This window comes from Filicampus tigris, chromosome 14 (genome assembly GCF_054856515.1).
Source record: "Filicampus tigris isolate MCC_2025a chromosome 14, RoL_Ftig_1.0, whole genome shotgun sequence".
NCBI lineage: Eukaryota > Metazoa > Chordata > Actinopteri > Syngnathiformes > Syngnathidae > Filicampus > Filicampus tigris.
The window spans coordinates 23325528-23337653 of NC_141230.1; the positions used below are offsets into that span (position 1 = coordinate 23325528).

The 12126-nt window shown below is 48.3% G+C and overlaps 1 protein-coding gene and 1 pseudogene across 9 annotated transcripts in view; one reads left to right on the top strand and one right to left on the bottom strand.

Moving 5' to 3' along the window:
* The window catches only part of LOC147136909 (uncharacterized), a 37713-nt gene that overhangs the window by 9969 nt on the left and 15618 nt on the right, over positions 1-12126 (bottom strand). For 3 of the 9 annotated variants that reach the window (XR_015089733.1, XR_015089732.1, XR_015089730.1), the window contains 2 exons: positions 9588-9762; positions 8633-9490 (listed from right to left, as the gene is read on the bottom strand). The exons of 2 other annotated variants lie outside the window; for them this stretch is intronic. Coding sequence is in view for 4 of the 7 variants with exons in the window: in XM_086052605.1 (XP_085908731.1) it covers positions 9681-9762 (82 nt within the window). In the remaining 3 variants the exon portion in view is untranslated. Of the gene's footprint in view, positions 1-3711; positions 5763-8632; positions 9491-9583; positions 9763-12126 lie in introns of those variants that run through there. 4 more of the 9 variants (XM_086052610.1, XM_086052605.1, XM_086052606.1 and 1 more) reach the window with 3 other exon arrangements.
* On the top strand, positions 6532-7745 carry LOC147136910 (zona pellucida-like domain-containing protein 1 pseudogene; annotated as a pseudogene).

The window sequence follows — 12126 nt, forward strand, 5'->3', positions numbered from 1 at the left end:
AGGTCTATGCGAGAACCCTTTTTGGACTCTGCACACACACACACACACACACACATAGCGTGTAGCATTAAATCCAGACGTGAGGCCGACACCTTGGGCCGCACTTTAATTTGCTGCATTCAAAAACACACGCATGCGCGCACGCGCAAGCCACCTCCACTGAGGTTGTGTGCGAGTTTTTTTATGAGCTGTTGCTTGATCCCGTCCTGCTGCAGCTGAAATGCGACCATCCAGCTGCTCTGGGCAAGCCCGGCGTCCGTACACCTGCTGTACGCGCGCGCGCGCGCGCGCGCGCACACAACAATAACAACGGCATCCGCACACGGGCCATCCATCACCGTTACGGCCTGACCCGCGAGACCCGCGCCTGCTGCTGTGCGTGCATGGACAGGAATGTACTCTTTTCGCATCCACTACACCTACTATTATTAGACATATAGAATAGAAACGTAAAGACAAAAAAACAAATACTACTGTTCTCCTAAAAATATATTGCACTATATCATTGCATACGTATAAAGATATATAAGTGTCATATATTTTGTGTACACACACACACACGCACCGCCTTTTATGGGGATGAAAAGTGTAAAAATAAGACAAAACACTGTAAATGTAAAATAAAGCAAAACTCCTCCCCAAAATGTGGCTTTTGAACACTTTGAGGGGTCTTAGAAGAGTTAGTCAAGTTAACCACGCCGCCGTATTGTCAAAGCGACACCCACAGCACTACTCTCGCTCTCTGTGCCGCACGTGCGCGCGCGCGATGAACATATCTGCTTCAACAGCTGGGCCCAACAGTTGCCCTTGTACACACATGAAAGGACAACCGTGTGTGCGCGTGTTTGCATGTGTGTCAGACATGAAAGAGAAAGGCAGCAACAGGCCCAGCTAACAACTATTCAGTGCCTCGTAAATCAGAGCCGCGACGTTGCAGCGCAACGATTGCGCGCACGCGTTATTGTGCGTGTTTGTCTTATGGGTGTTGTACACTGGCGGCGGGGAGGGCCCAACCCCCCCCTGCAATCTGATTGGACCCCCCCCCCCCAGGTGCCACCCCAGATGACTGACATATGCCCCTCTATCGTATGGTGTTCCACAGGGTTCCATTTTGGGGCCATTGCTGTTCTCATTGCTGTATTTGCTGCCCCTCGGGTTCCATCCTTCGAAGACACGGTATTTCCTTCCACCGCTATGCGGACGACTGCCAAATCTGGCAATTCAAAACTCAGCATCCTTCTACCGATATATTCACTATCTCTCCTCTGGACCAACCATGTCCGAACCGTCTCAGTCTGGCCTCTCCGACCTTATCTCCAAAACCTCTAACCCGTGCTGTCCCTCTGATGTCCCTCTGATTCCTGATCCTATCCTTCCCAGAGAGAACCTCAGCATCTTCAGCTCTGCCTCCTTCAGCTCTGCCTCCTGCCTTTTCTTCCGTGACACTGTCTCAAGACCAAACAACATCGCTGGTCTCACCGCAGTTTTGTACATCTCATCTTTCCTTTCATTTTAGCTGAAACTCTTCAGCTACACACATCGCACCTGACACTTCTCTCCACCCGTTCCAACCTGCCCGTACACCCTTCTTCACACTCTTGCCACACTCTCCATTGCTCTGGACTGTTGACCCAAAGTACTTCAAATCCTCCACCTTCTTGATCTCTTCTCCCTGTAACCTCACTCTTCCACTTGGGTCCGTCTGGATACACATGGTCGCTTTTTTTCACAAAAAAACCCTTACTATACATGGTGGGGTTTTTTTTTTTTTTTTTTTTTCACAAAAACACCTTACTATACATGGTCGATTTAAAAACAAAAACGCCATGGTCAAAAAACCTTACTTACATGGTCGTTTTTTTTTTCTCACAAAAAACGCCTTACTATAGATGGTCGATTTAAAAAACAAAAAAAAACAACAAAAAAAACGCCACGGTTGTGCCTTACTATATACACGGTCGGCTTTTTTTTTCACCCAAAAAAACGCTTTACTATACATGGTCGTTTTTTTTTCACAAAAAAACGCCTCACTATACATGGTCGATTAAAAAAAAAAACAATTTAAAAAAAAAAAAAAAAAAAAAAAAGCCATGGTCGTTCTCCCCCCAAAAAAACCTTACTATACATGTTTGAACCGAATGTCAGTAACAGTTGAGTGGTTAGAGCAGATGACTGTGCCAATGGAGGACCAGGCTTCGATTCCAGCCTGAAACCCCTTAGTCTTTTTAAATTTAATTTAAGATTGTTTGATATAATGAATTATGAGTACACATTGTCGACATCCCAATCTTTCTTTTGGGCCAAAAAATGCCTTACTATACATGTTTTTTTTTTTGTTTTTTGTTTTTTTCACAAAAATGGCTTACTGTATATCGTTATTTCATTTCCTAGCAATGCCTTTGAATGATGCTAACACTTTGTGTCTGTTATAACAATGAGTCAACAGAAAAATGACCATAGTTGTGTGGTTAGAGCAGATGACTGTGATATGGATGACCAGGGTTCGATCCCAGCCTTAGACAGCTTTCAGCCGTACTTCTTGTTTGTCTAATATTTTCACATTTAGTTGTGTTCGATATAATGAATTATGATTAGACTCAAAGTTGTTTTTTGGGAGGGCCAAAAAACGCCTTAGTATACATATTTTTCTTCTTTTTTTTTTCATAAAAAACGCCTTATTATACACGGTTGATTTATAAAAAAAAAAAAAAAAAAAAAAACGCCATGGTCATTTTTTCCCCCCCAAAATACCTTACTATATATACATGGTCGGTTTTTTTCCCCACAAAAAACGCCTTACTGTAGATGGTCGATTTGAAAAAAAAAATAAACGCCATGGTCGTTTCCCCCTCCCCCCAAAAACGCCTTAGTATACATGTTTTCTTTTTTTTTTTTTTTTTCCACAAAAAACGCCTAATTATACACGGTCAATTTATGAAAAAAAAAAAAAAAAAGAAAAAAAGCCATGGTCGTTCCCCCCCCCCAAAATACATGGTCGTTTTTTTTCCCACAAAAAACGCCTTACTGTAGATGGTCGATTTGAAAAAAAACTAAACGCCATGGTCGTTCCCCCCCTACACCCCCCCCCAATAAAAATCTTACTGTACATGGTCGGTTTTTTTTTCCCACAAAAAACGCCTTACTATAGATGGTCGTTGTTTTTTGTTTTTTTTCCACAAAAAACGCCTTAATGTAGATGGTTGATTTAAAAAAATAAAAAATAAATAAATAAACGCCATGGTCGTTTCCCCCCCCCCCCCAAAAAACCTTACTATACATGGTTGTTTTTTTGGTTTTCACAAAAAACGCCATACTATACATGGTTGCTATTTCTCACAAAAAACGGCTTGCTATACATGGTCGTTTTTTTTTCACAAAAAACGCCTTAGTATATATGGTGGTTTCATTTCCTGTCAAACAATGCCTTTGAATGACCCATTAGCTAGAATGTTAACATGATTCTAACACTTTGTTTCTGTTTGAACACATTGTAAGCAAAACGTAGACCGTAGTTGTGTGGTTAGAGCAGATGACTGTGACAATGGATCACCAGAGTTCAATTCCAGCCTGAGACAGCTTAGTTTTTTTAAACTTAATTTAAGATTGTTTGATATAATGAATTATGATTACACATTGTCGATATCCCAATCTTTTTTTTTTGGGCCAAAAAACGCCTTACTAAACATGGTCTTTTTTTTTTTTTTTCTTTTCACAAAAACGGCTTCCTATATATCGTCATCTCATTTCCTATGCCCTTGAATGATGCTAACATTTTGTTTCTGTTTTAATAGTGAGTTTACAGCAAGTTGACCATAGTTGTGTGGTTAAAGCAGATGACTGTGACATGGACGACCAGGGTTCGATTCCAGCCTTAGACAGCTTTCAGCGGAACCTCTTGTTCATCTTTTCACATTTAGTAGTGTTTGATATAATGAATGATGATTACACATTGTCGACATCTCATCTCACGTTTTTTTTTTTGGCCAAAAAACGCCTTACTATACATGGTCTTTTTTTTTTTTTTCACAAAAAACAGCTTACTATACATGGTCATTTTATTTTTCACAAAAACACCTTAGACTCCCCCAAAAAAGAGGAACGCACACCACAAAGAGCATCTCAACTCACACAAAGTATTCTTGAAATGATTGTCCAGGACATGAGGCCAATCGCATTTGTGGAGGGTGCTCCTCATTGGACTTTAAGAGTTATTTATTTTTTTGTTCTACTTGGGCTGCTTAACATGAGCTCACACATTGTTTCACTGTAATGCATGGATAGAGAAATACGTCATTCATGTTCACGTGTCATGATACTTGTGTAAAAGAGATGCGAGTGTTCATTCAATTTCAAAAGTTTTTTTTTACTTTAATAAACAAAGAATTGAAAAAAGTGTTCAGAAGTGGTTTTGTAAATGAATAATCGTCAACCCCAAAATTGCTGGATTAGTGGAAAAAATGATTGTTGGACTAATCGACTAAATCGGGAAAATAGTCGATAGATTAATGGGGAGAAAAATAATCGTTTGGGACAGCCCTAGATGAGAGAGAGGGAGGGAGAGATATTGTGTGAGTAACTATGAATGTGTTGGTGCATTTTCACCACTCATGTAAAAATGGGTTATCATGAATGCATACCAGTAATTGAAAAAATAGCTGCCAAATTGTTTTACATTTTCAGCATTGTTAATAAACTGCAAATTATACATACATAAATCTCATCTAGTGTGCGCTTGGAATGTACATTCCAAGATTTGACACTTTGATCGCAATTGATAAGTGGAGAAACCAATTTATTGTTGTAGTCCGTGGACCCCCTGAAATAGCCTTGGCCACCTCCTGGCCACCCCGAGGATAAAAGTCTAGCTCCGCCATTGGTGTTATATGGAAAGGAAAGCAGAGATGCACTTGTCACACTACCCTGTGATGACATGTGTTTATGCTAAGTTCTGGTCTCGTTGCTAAGCTACGCACATAAGTACACGCGCACGTACGCGCACACACGGTAAACATAGTGGTTCCGGTTCTATGGTGACCATCACATTTGTTTTGAACTCCTAACGTGTTTTTTTTCCCCACTTTTGGATTTGTCCAACTGTCTTTCCAGGCACGCGCGTTTTGGTCCACCACGCAGCAGCATCTCTACTGGGGATGTGGCGCGGCTGACCAGGACTTGGGAGCTTGCCAGTGGCTGGGCCGCATACTTCCGGGAGCTCCTTCCTTGTACTTGAGGCAGCCGGCCGAGGTCAAGGTGGTTACAAGGTGCCGCAGGATGGTCCAGAAAGGCTCCGGACCTGTTGTGGGGCTGTCCTGGTTGACGCGACGCGTCTATGGAAAATGCAACCTTTTTCATGACGTGAAGCCCTGTTTGCTGTTCTACTTTCCATCATTGTCAGTGTGGTATTTATGTAAGACGCACGTGCCAATTAACTACCATCAGCCTCATTTTTGCGGCTTCTGGTGGATTCTGTTACCGTGGAGACAATGGCAATGGCTGACACAGTATCGCTCTGCTCTTTCTGCAACAATAGCTGACCAGCACACAATGTACGGGGGAGGGCCTTGCATGTGGGACACCGACTGGCCTAATGTGAAATTCAAATCCAGTGCGCAAAAAGTCTCAGCCAGTCATGTTCCAAGTAGGTCATTCGGAGTGAATTTTAGGCCTTGTCCCCGGGTTAGGGGGGAAAAAAAAATAAAATAAAATAAAAAATAAATCCGGCCCCTGACACCGGTTTCATTCATTCCAGGTCTGGTACTTTGCTAGAAAGTGGAGGGGGAAAAAAGAAAAGTCAGCCTGGGCACCAATTTGACCGCTCGCTCGACACAAAATTGGCGATCATAACATGACGCAAGCAAAAGTTACAAATCCGACAAAAGTCCGAAAAGTCTTTTGGAAGCAGCTGTTTTGGGCAAATTCCACTGCCACGTCGGTCGCACCTTGGGGAATTTGCCCAAATCCGCCCCCCGCCCATTCCATCCAAGCGAGGCACGGCAACAACGTCGGATGATGGTCATTGTCGTCCGGACACGAGTATTGGATTTGTATCGTAGAATTCCGCAGTTATTTCCTTGTGGCGACTTCCATGTAGCGCAGCGCTCAACAATTGAACGTGGAGTTTTAGGTCGATGGAAAAGGAGTCGCCGCCGTCTATTGTTTAGTGGGACAGGTAAAGTGGGTCACAGATGAAGCCGGCGGACAGAAGACCTTCGACTGCATTGTGGACTCCAAGGCTCGGAAACCCAATCAGGACAAGCCAAATGCCTCGGATTTCAGGAGCCGGCCCGAGGCCGCGGTCCAACGGCGGCGCTCGGCCGCTCGGGACAATGCGCTCGTTCACAAAGGCCGACGCGGCCGTGACCTTGTTTTGGTCCAATCCCCGAAGACGCTGGCCTATAAAGGGCCCCGAAGGCGAGGCAAGGCAAGGCAAGCGTCGTCGTCGTCATCGTCGTCGTCGTCGTCGTCGTCGTCGTCGTCGTCGTCGTCACCTGTGCCGGGGGAGCGCCGTCAAAGCAAAGCGCAAGCAAGATCCTTGTCACGCTTCTGTGCATGATCGCGAGGAGCCGGCAGCTGTCTCTGTCCGACTGCGGCGGCGACGCCCGCCGTCCTCAGATGGACGACGTGGCGGTGGAGTGCGGCACGGCGGCCATCGAGCTGGCCATCCAGATCTGCCCCGTCCTCTACACGGGCTACAACCACTCGCTGCTGGTGCTCAACCGCATGACGGGCGGCGAGTGCCGCGCCACCCTGGACGAGTCGGTGTCGCCGCCCGTGGCCCGCTTCGCCTTCCCGCTCAACGGCACGCGCGCCTGCGGCAGCACCTTCCTCACCGCCAGCGCGGCCGGCACCGGCGTCTTCTCCGACTTCTCCAACATCCAGACGGTCAACGTCAGCGGCGTGGTGCGCTCGCTGGATCCCACCGCCGGCACCATCACGTACAACGCCGAGCTCAAGTACTACTACTCCTGCGCCTACCCCTTGGAGTACCTCATCAACAACACGCGGCTGGACGTGTCGGCGTCCTCCATCGCCATGCGCGACAACAACGGCAGCTTCCTCAGCACCCTGAGCATGGAGCTGTTCCGGGACGGCGACTACGCCGAGCCCTTGGTGATCCCCCGGCTGGGTCTGGAGCTGCGGACCGCCGTCTACGTGGAGGTGAAAGCCACCAACCTGACGGGCCAATACCACGTCCTGCTGGACCGCTGCTACGCATCCATCTCGCCCCTGCCGTCCAACTCCAGCTTCTTCAACCTGTTCGTGCCCTGCTCCCAGGACCAGCTCACCACCATGGTGCGGAACGGCGAGAGCCAGAGCGCCCGCTTCCACTTCCCGGCGTTCCGCTTCATCGAGCAGCAGAACCAGACGGTGTCCACGTACTACCTCCACTGCATCACCCGCTTGTGCGAGACCAGCACCTGCGACACCTTCAAGCAGTGCAACCGACGGCGCAGGAAGAGGGACGCGGCGGACGTCACGCGGCCGCACACCATCACCTCCCCGATGCTCATCACCAAGACCCAGAGCGGCGAGTCCGAGGAGGGGACCCCGCACGGCGCCGAGCCCGGCCCCGCCCACGACTCCGCGGCGGGACTCGCCGCGGCCGTCGGCGTCCTGGCGTTCGCCTGCGCCCTGGCCTTGTGCGCGGCCGCCGTCTTCTACAGGAAGCTAAGGAACTAAGGAGGCCGGCCTCCAAAATGCCCGACGGCGTCCCCCCAAGCTACCGGCGCCCTCAACCCGAACCACTGTGCACGTCCGTTCATGTAGCGTAGAATCTATCGAAATAAAAACAAAACGCTTTAGGTGTTGGCGCCTGGCTGCACTTTGGAAAAAGAAAATCATGGGGGGGGGGGGGGGGGGGGGGGTGAATTGCTGGGAAATATTTCATAAGAAGCCAGAAATGTTTTTTTCTGGCCGATTGTTGGGTGTGTGGGCTGTTTTGAAAGTCGACGTGCCTTTCAAAGTATTATGTTTCCATCATTCATTGGGTGTCTCTTTTTCCTCACCCCGCTGTAACTTGTGCGAAAATGCTGAAAGCCCGGACGCCGCCCCCCTCGCCCCCTCCCCTCGAGTCCAACGCTCTGCCACTAACCCTGATCAGTATCGCGGACCCAAACGCACGCCATTAAGTGTAGCAGGGCAAAATGGCGATGGTATCGTTTCTCATCATGTACCAAATAAACGAGCGAGGAAAGCAAGTGTGTGCTCTTGATTTGTGTGTCACGACAAAATGTGCTCGCCGGCAACCCGCCATAAACAACCAGGAGGCCCACTTTCAGCCTTTTCTGGCAACATCCAAAAACAAAAAGTTGATCATGCTAATTAGTCACCGCTGGAGAATAACAACTTGAAAGTCCAAGAAAAAAAAAAAAAGATTATTATGTAAAAATTATATATTGTACACATATTTGAGAAATCATTCAGAAACATGATTTTTTTCTGAAATAATATTATTTTTGAAAGTCATAAAAAAGAACGACTGCTACACAAAAACAGTGACTTAGAATTATATATTTTTCTTCAAAAGCATTTTAAGGTTATTAAAACTATATATATGTATATACGGACAAAATAATAGTTAAAAATGCCTTTTTTTCTCACAAACTATGCCTTTTCTCCAATTTGACCTTTTCTTTTTTTTCTTGCCATGTTTTGACTTTCTCCTCCCATCTTGCGGGTTAGTAGCGTTCTAGTTAGCAGTTAGCAGGCTTAGCAACCCGAACGGGCAGGCCATCGTCCAGCGGATTTGTCCTGTGCGTACAGACGGGGCTGACGGTGACGCAAGGTGAGGTGAGCTCAGACAAACGCGAGTGGGCGAAGGCGCCCAAAGGCGCCCGAAGGCGCCCGAAGGCGCCCAGCGTGCCTAATGAGCGCCAGAAAGCCCCCCAGTGAGGCAGGCCTCCTGCTCTCTCCTTGTGGCCGGGATTAGACGGTGGGAAAAGTCGACACCTCGGCGGGGACACCTGAGGTCTTTCCGCGCGACCCCTCCTCGGAGCGCTTTGGACCGTCGGCCCCGATAAGCGGCAATTGTGCGAGCGGCGCGGCCATACTTCACGGCCAGGAATCCGGCAATGACAGGCCGCTCCCTGCGGAGCGATAAACACGGAGCGCTCACTCAACACCGCGCCACACGAGACCACGAGAGACGAGAGCGGAGAGCGGAGAGCGGAGAGCAAATCGCTTGATGAAGCGCACTGCCTGGTGTCACGCAGGCGTCAAAGGAAACGACGCCCTCGCTCAACATCGGCAGGGCTTCTTTTCTTGGGATGTTCCCACTTCATCTTTGCGCTAACTTGATGTCGCCGGCTAGTTTGAGATCCACTTGTTGAAACGCAACACAACTCAAGAATACTATTTGTCCACGGAAATCGTTTGAAAAAGATAGCATTTTCCGGGCTCCGCCTCCGTCGGCACGGCACCTATGATTCCCCAGCTGGCCCGCGTGATTCCTGGCCACACCTCCTCCCCGGCTTGGATGACATCACTTCCACTATTTCACAGACACAAGCGGGCGATGACACGCACAATTTGGCCTGGGCCTTCAACATCATGTTACCATTACACGCCTCGCTTCTGGCCGTCTTTACCTCCGGAAGCGGCACACCTGAGCTGCCGGCGGCAGTAGATCACGGAGGGATCGGGCGTGTTGTCCAGTTCTCCATGTGTGGCGTGTCCTTGCCTCACGCGCGCCGTCCTAAATCTTTGTAAGCGTCTCGTGTTTTACGCGCCCAGCAGGACGAAACCGGAGCAGCTTTAGGATCCCTTTGGAAGGCAAAAAGTCCAGCAGTTAGTCAAGTGCACTCGATCAAACCGGAGACTTCAAGTGTGCAAATCAAACATTCCCCCAAATGGACCGTTTGCCACTCAAGTTCATATCCGCGGCATCGGTGCGGTGCCGTGCCGTGCCGTTGCCGAGGCCAACTCTTCTTTTTTTGCACACTTTCGCCACTTGAACATTTGCACAAATGCCACGCCAACCGATGATGCACTTTTGAAGGGCTAAATACGTGTATTTAGGAACGGGCAATGAGCGTTTGGCATCTGTGCGGCCATATTTCTTCAGTTGCTCCAATTGAGCAACACTGGAGGCTTTCCCAGGAGCAACGGCCGGCCGGCCGTCATGACACGGCAGTCCGAGCAAGTGCAGACTTTGACCAACCTCCTCCGAAAGCTTGATTTGGGGGTTTTTTTCGAGCCATTCCCAAGCTGACTCCAAGCTGGCGTGTTTCGGCTGCTTGCCCTGCTGGCGAAGCCAAAAGCGCTTCATCTTGATGTCCCAAACAGATGGCCAAGCGGGACTTCGGAGCCCAAGTCGCGCAAGTCGTCCAGGCTCCTGAAGAAGCCGAGCATCCTCAAACCGTGGCGCCGCCACCACCATCCGTCACTCTCGCCACGATGTTCTTTCCTGAAAGGCCGTGTCTCATTTACGCCTGGTGTTGACCTCCAAAAACCTTCAACTTTCCTCTCATAGGTCCTAAAAGACTTGGGATCGTTCAGATGGTTTCTTTTCTTTCTTTTTGCTCAGCAGCGGTTTTCGCGCGATTGCACAAAAAGCAAAAAAGAACAAACACTTTCGGATGTCTTGCGCTGATGTTGCCCGAGTGCTTTCTGGAGTTTCTCTAAAGTGGCGTCAACGAAAGGCTTGCTTAGGAAAATACTTCTTGCCATTTTGGGAAAGCCCCTTTCCCCCCCCAAAATAAATGCATACAAATAATGGCACATTCAAGGTAGGATGCCATTTTGTTCCCGGTTTGTCAATTGCGGGCGCTTCTTCGACTGGCTACAATGCGCCCACGTCACGGTCCATTTCGTTTTTGTTACTTCTCATTGCTTTCATTTTTTGCAAAAAAAAGTTGGGGGTTTTTTGGCTTAGGTAATTGCTTGTCTGCAAGATTGAAAAAGATGTCACACAGTAGGCCCCAGACGATTCTCAAATGACTCTTCAACCAACGGTCCTTCGTCGTCATAAAACGGGCCGAGCGGAAATGAAAACGTTTCCAATTGAGCCGACAAAGACCACAAGCAAAGTCGTACCGAATGACCTTGTTCGAGAAAAATGAACAACTTTTTCCTCGTCAACATTTCATTTTATTTCCCGAACAAAAGTCCAACTTTTTTGTCTCGGAAAAAAAAAGTGAGTGAGAGCGAACCTCTCAGCCTCCCCAGCGTGTGCAAAACGCCAGCGGCGACCTTCAACTTGTGGACAAGAAGACACGCACTTGGCAACCAACAACAAACGCAAATGTGGACAAAAGACCACGCCGCCTTGAAGAAGGAGGAAAAAAAAAGCAGGAGGAGGCAAAGAGCTTGCGGAAGGAGACGAGCGAGAAGAGCAGGCGCAAGAGCGTTGCCGGCGTTGCCAGAGCGCCGTGAGGCGCGGCCTTGTCCGCACATAAACACCTGACACACAAAACCATCCGCGCTAACAACGTCATGGCGGCCGGCGGGTTGGCCTATTTTTAACCGGACCGAGCTTCATTTCCACGTCTCATCTGTCGCCTTTATTTTGGGCTGGCGGGCGGGCGGGCGGGCGGGCAGGCAGGCATGCAAGCGGGCTTCCGGCCCGCTGACGCAACACCAATGGCAAATGGCCGTTGCATTTCTTACCACTTGCGCAGCAAAGTGGCCGCCTTTCGTCTCCACTCTTCAAAATCGCCAATTGTCTCTTCAGCGTTGGTCTCACATATGTGGGAAGCCGCAAAAGCCCAAGTCACGCAACCTCCATTGACAGACAAAATTCCAAATACGCAAAGTCTGCTCGGCCATTTCACACAAACTCTCCTCGGTTTGGTTTGCAAACGCAACTGAAAATGGCAACATGATGCTACACAAATAATCGATCTGTACGTATATAGCTTTTTTCCCCAAATGTATTTGTGTTCTTTTTGAATTTTCTTAAATATCTTGATCGGAGTTATACTTGTAGACACAAAGTAATTCATGAGTTTGTTGCCAAGTTGTTGTTTTTTTGTGTGTGATAGCACCTTGAACAGGATGCGATGTCTTCGGTCAACGCAGACGTGCGACTTACTTTGAGTTGTTTTGTTTCTGGGCTGGCCGCAGCATTGGCGGCGTTGCGCTTTTTTTCCCGGCGTTTCCCGCAAAGTCAATCGTCCGTCTCGGGGG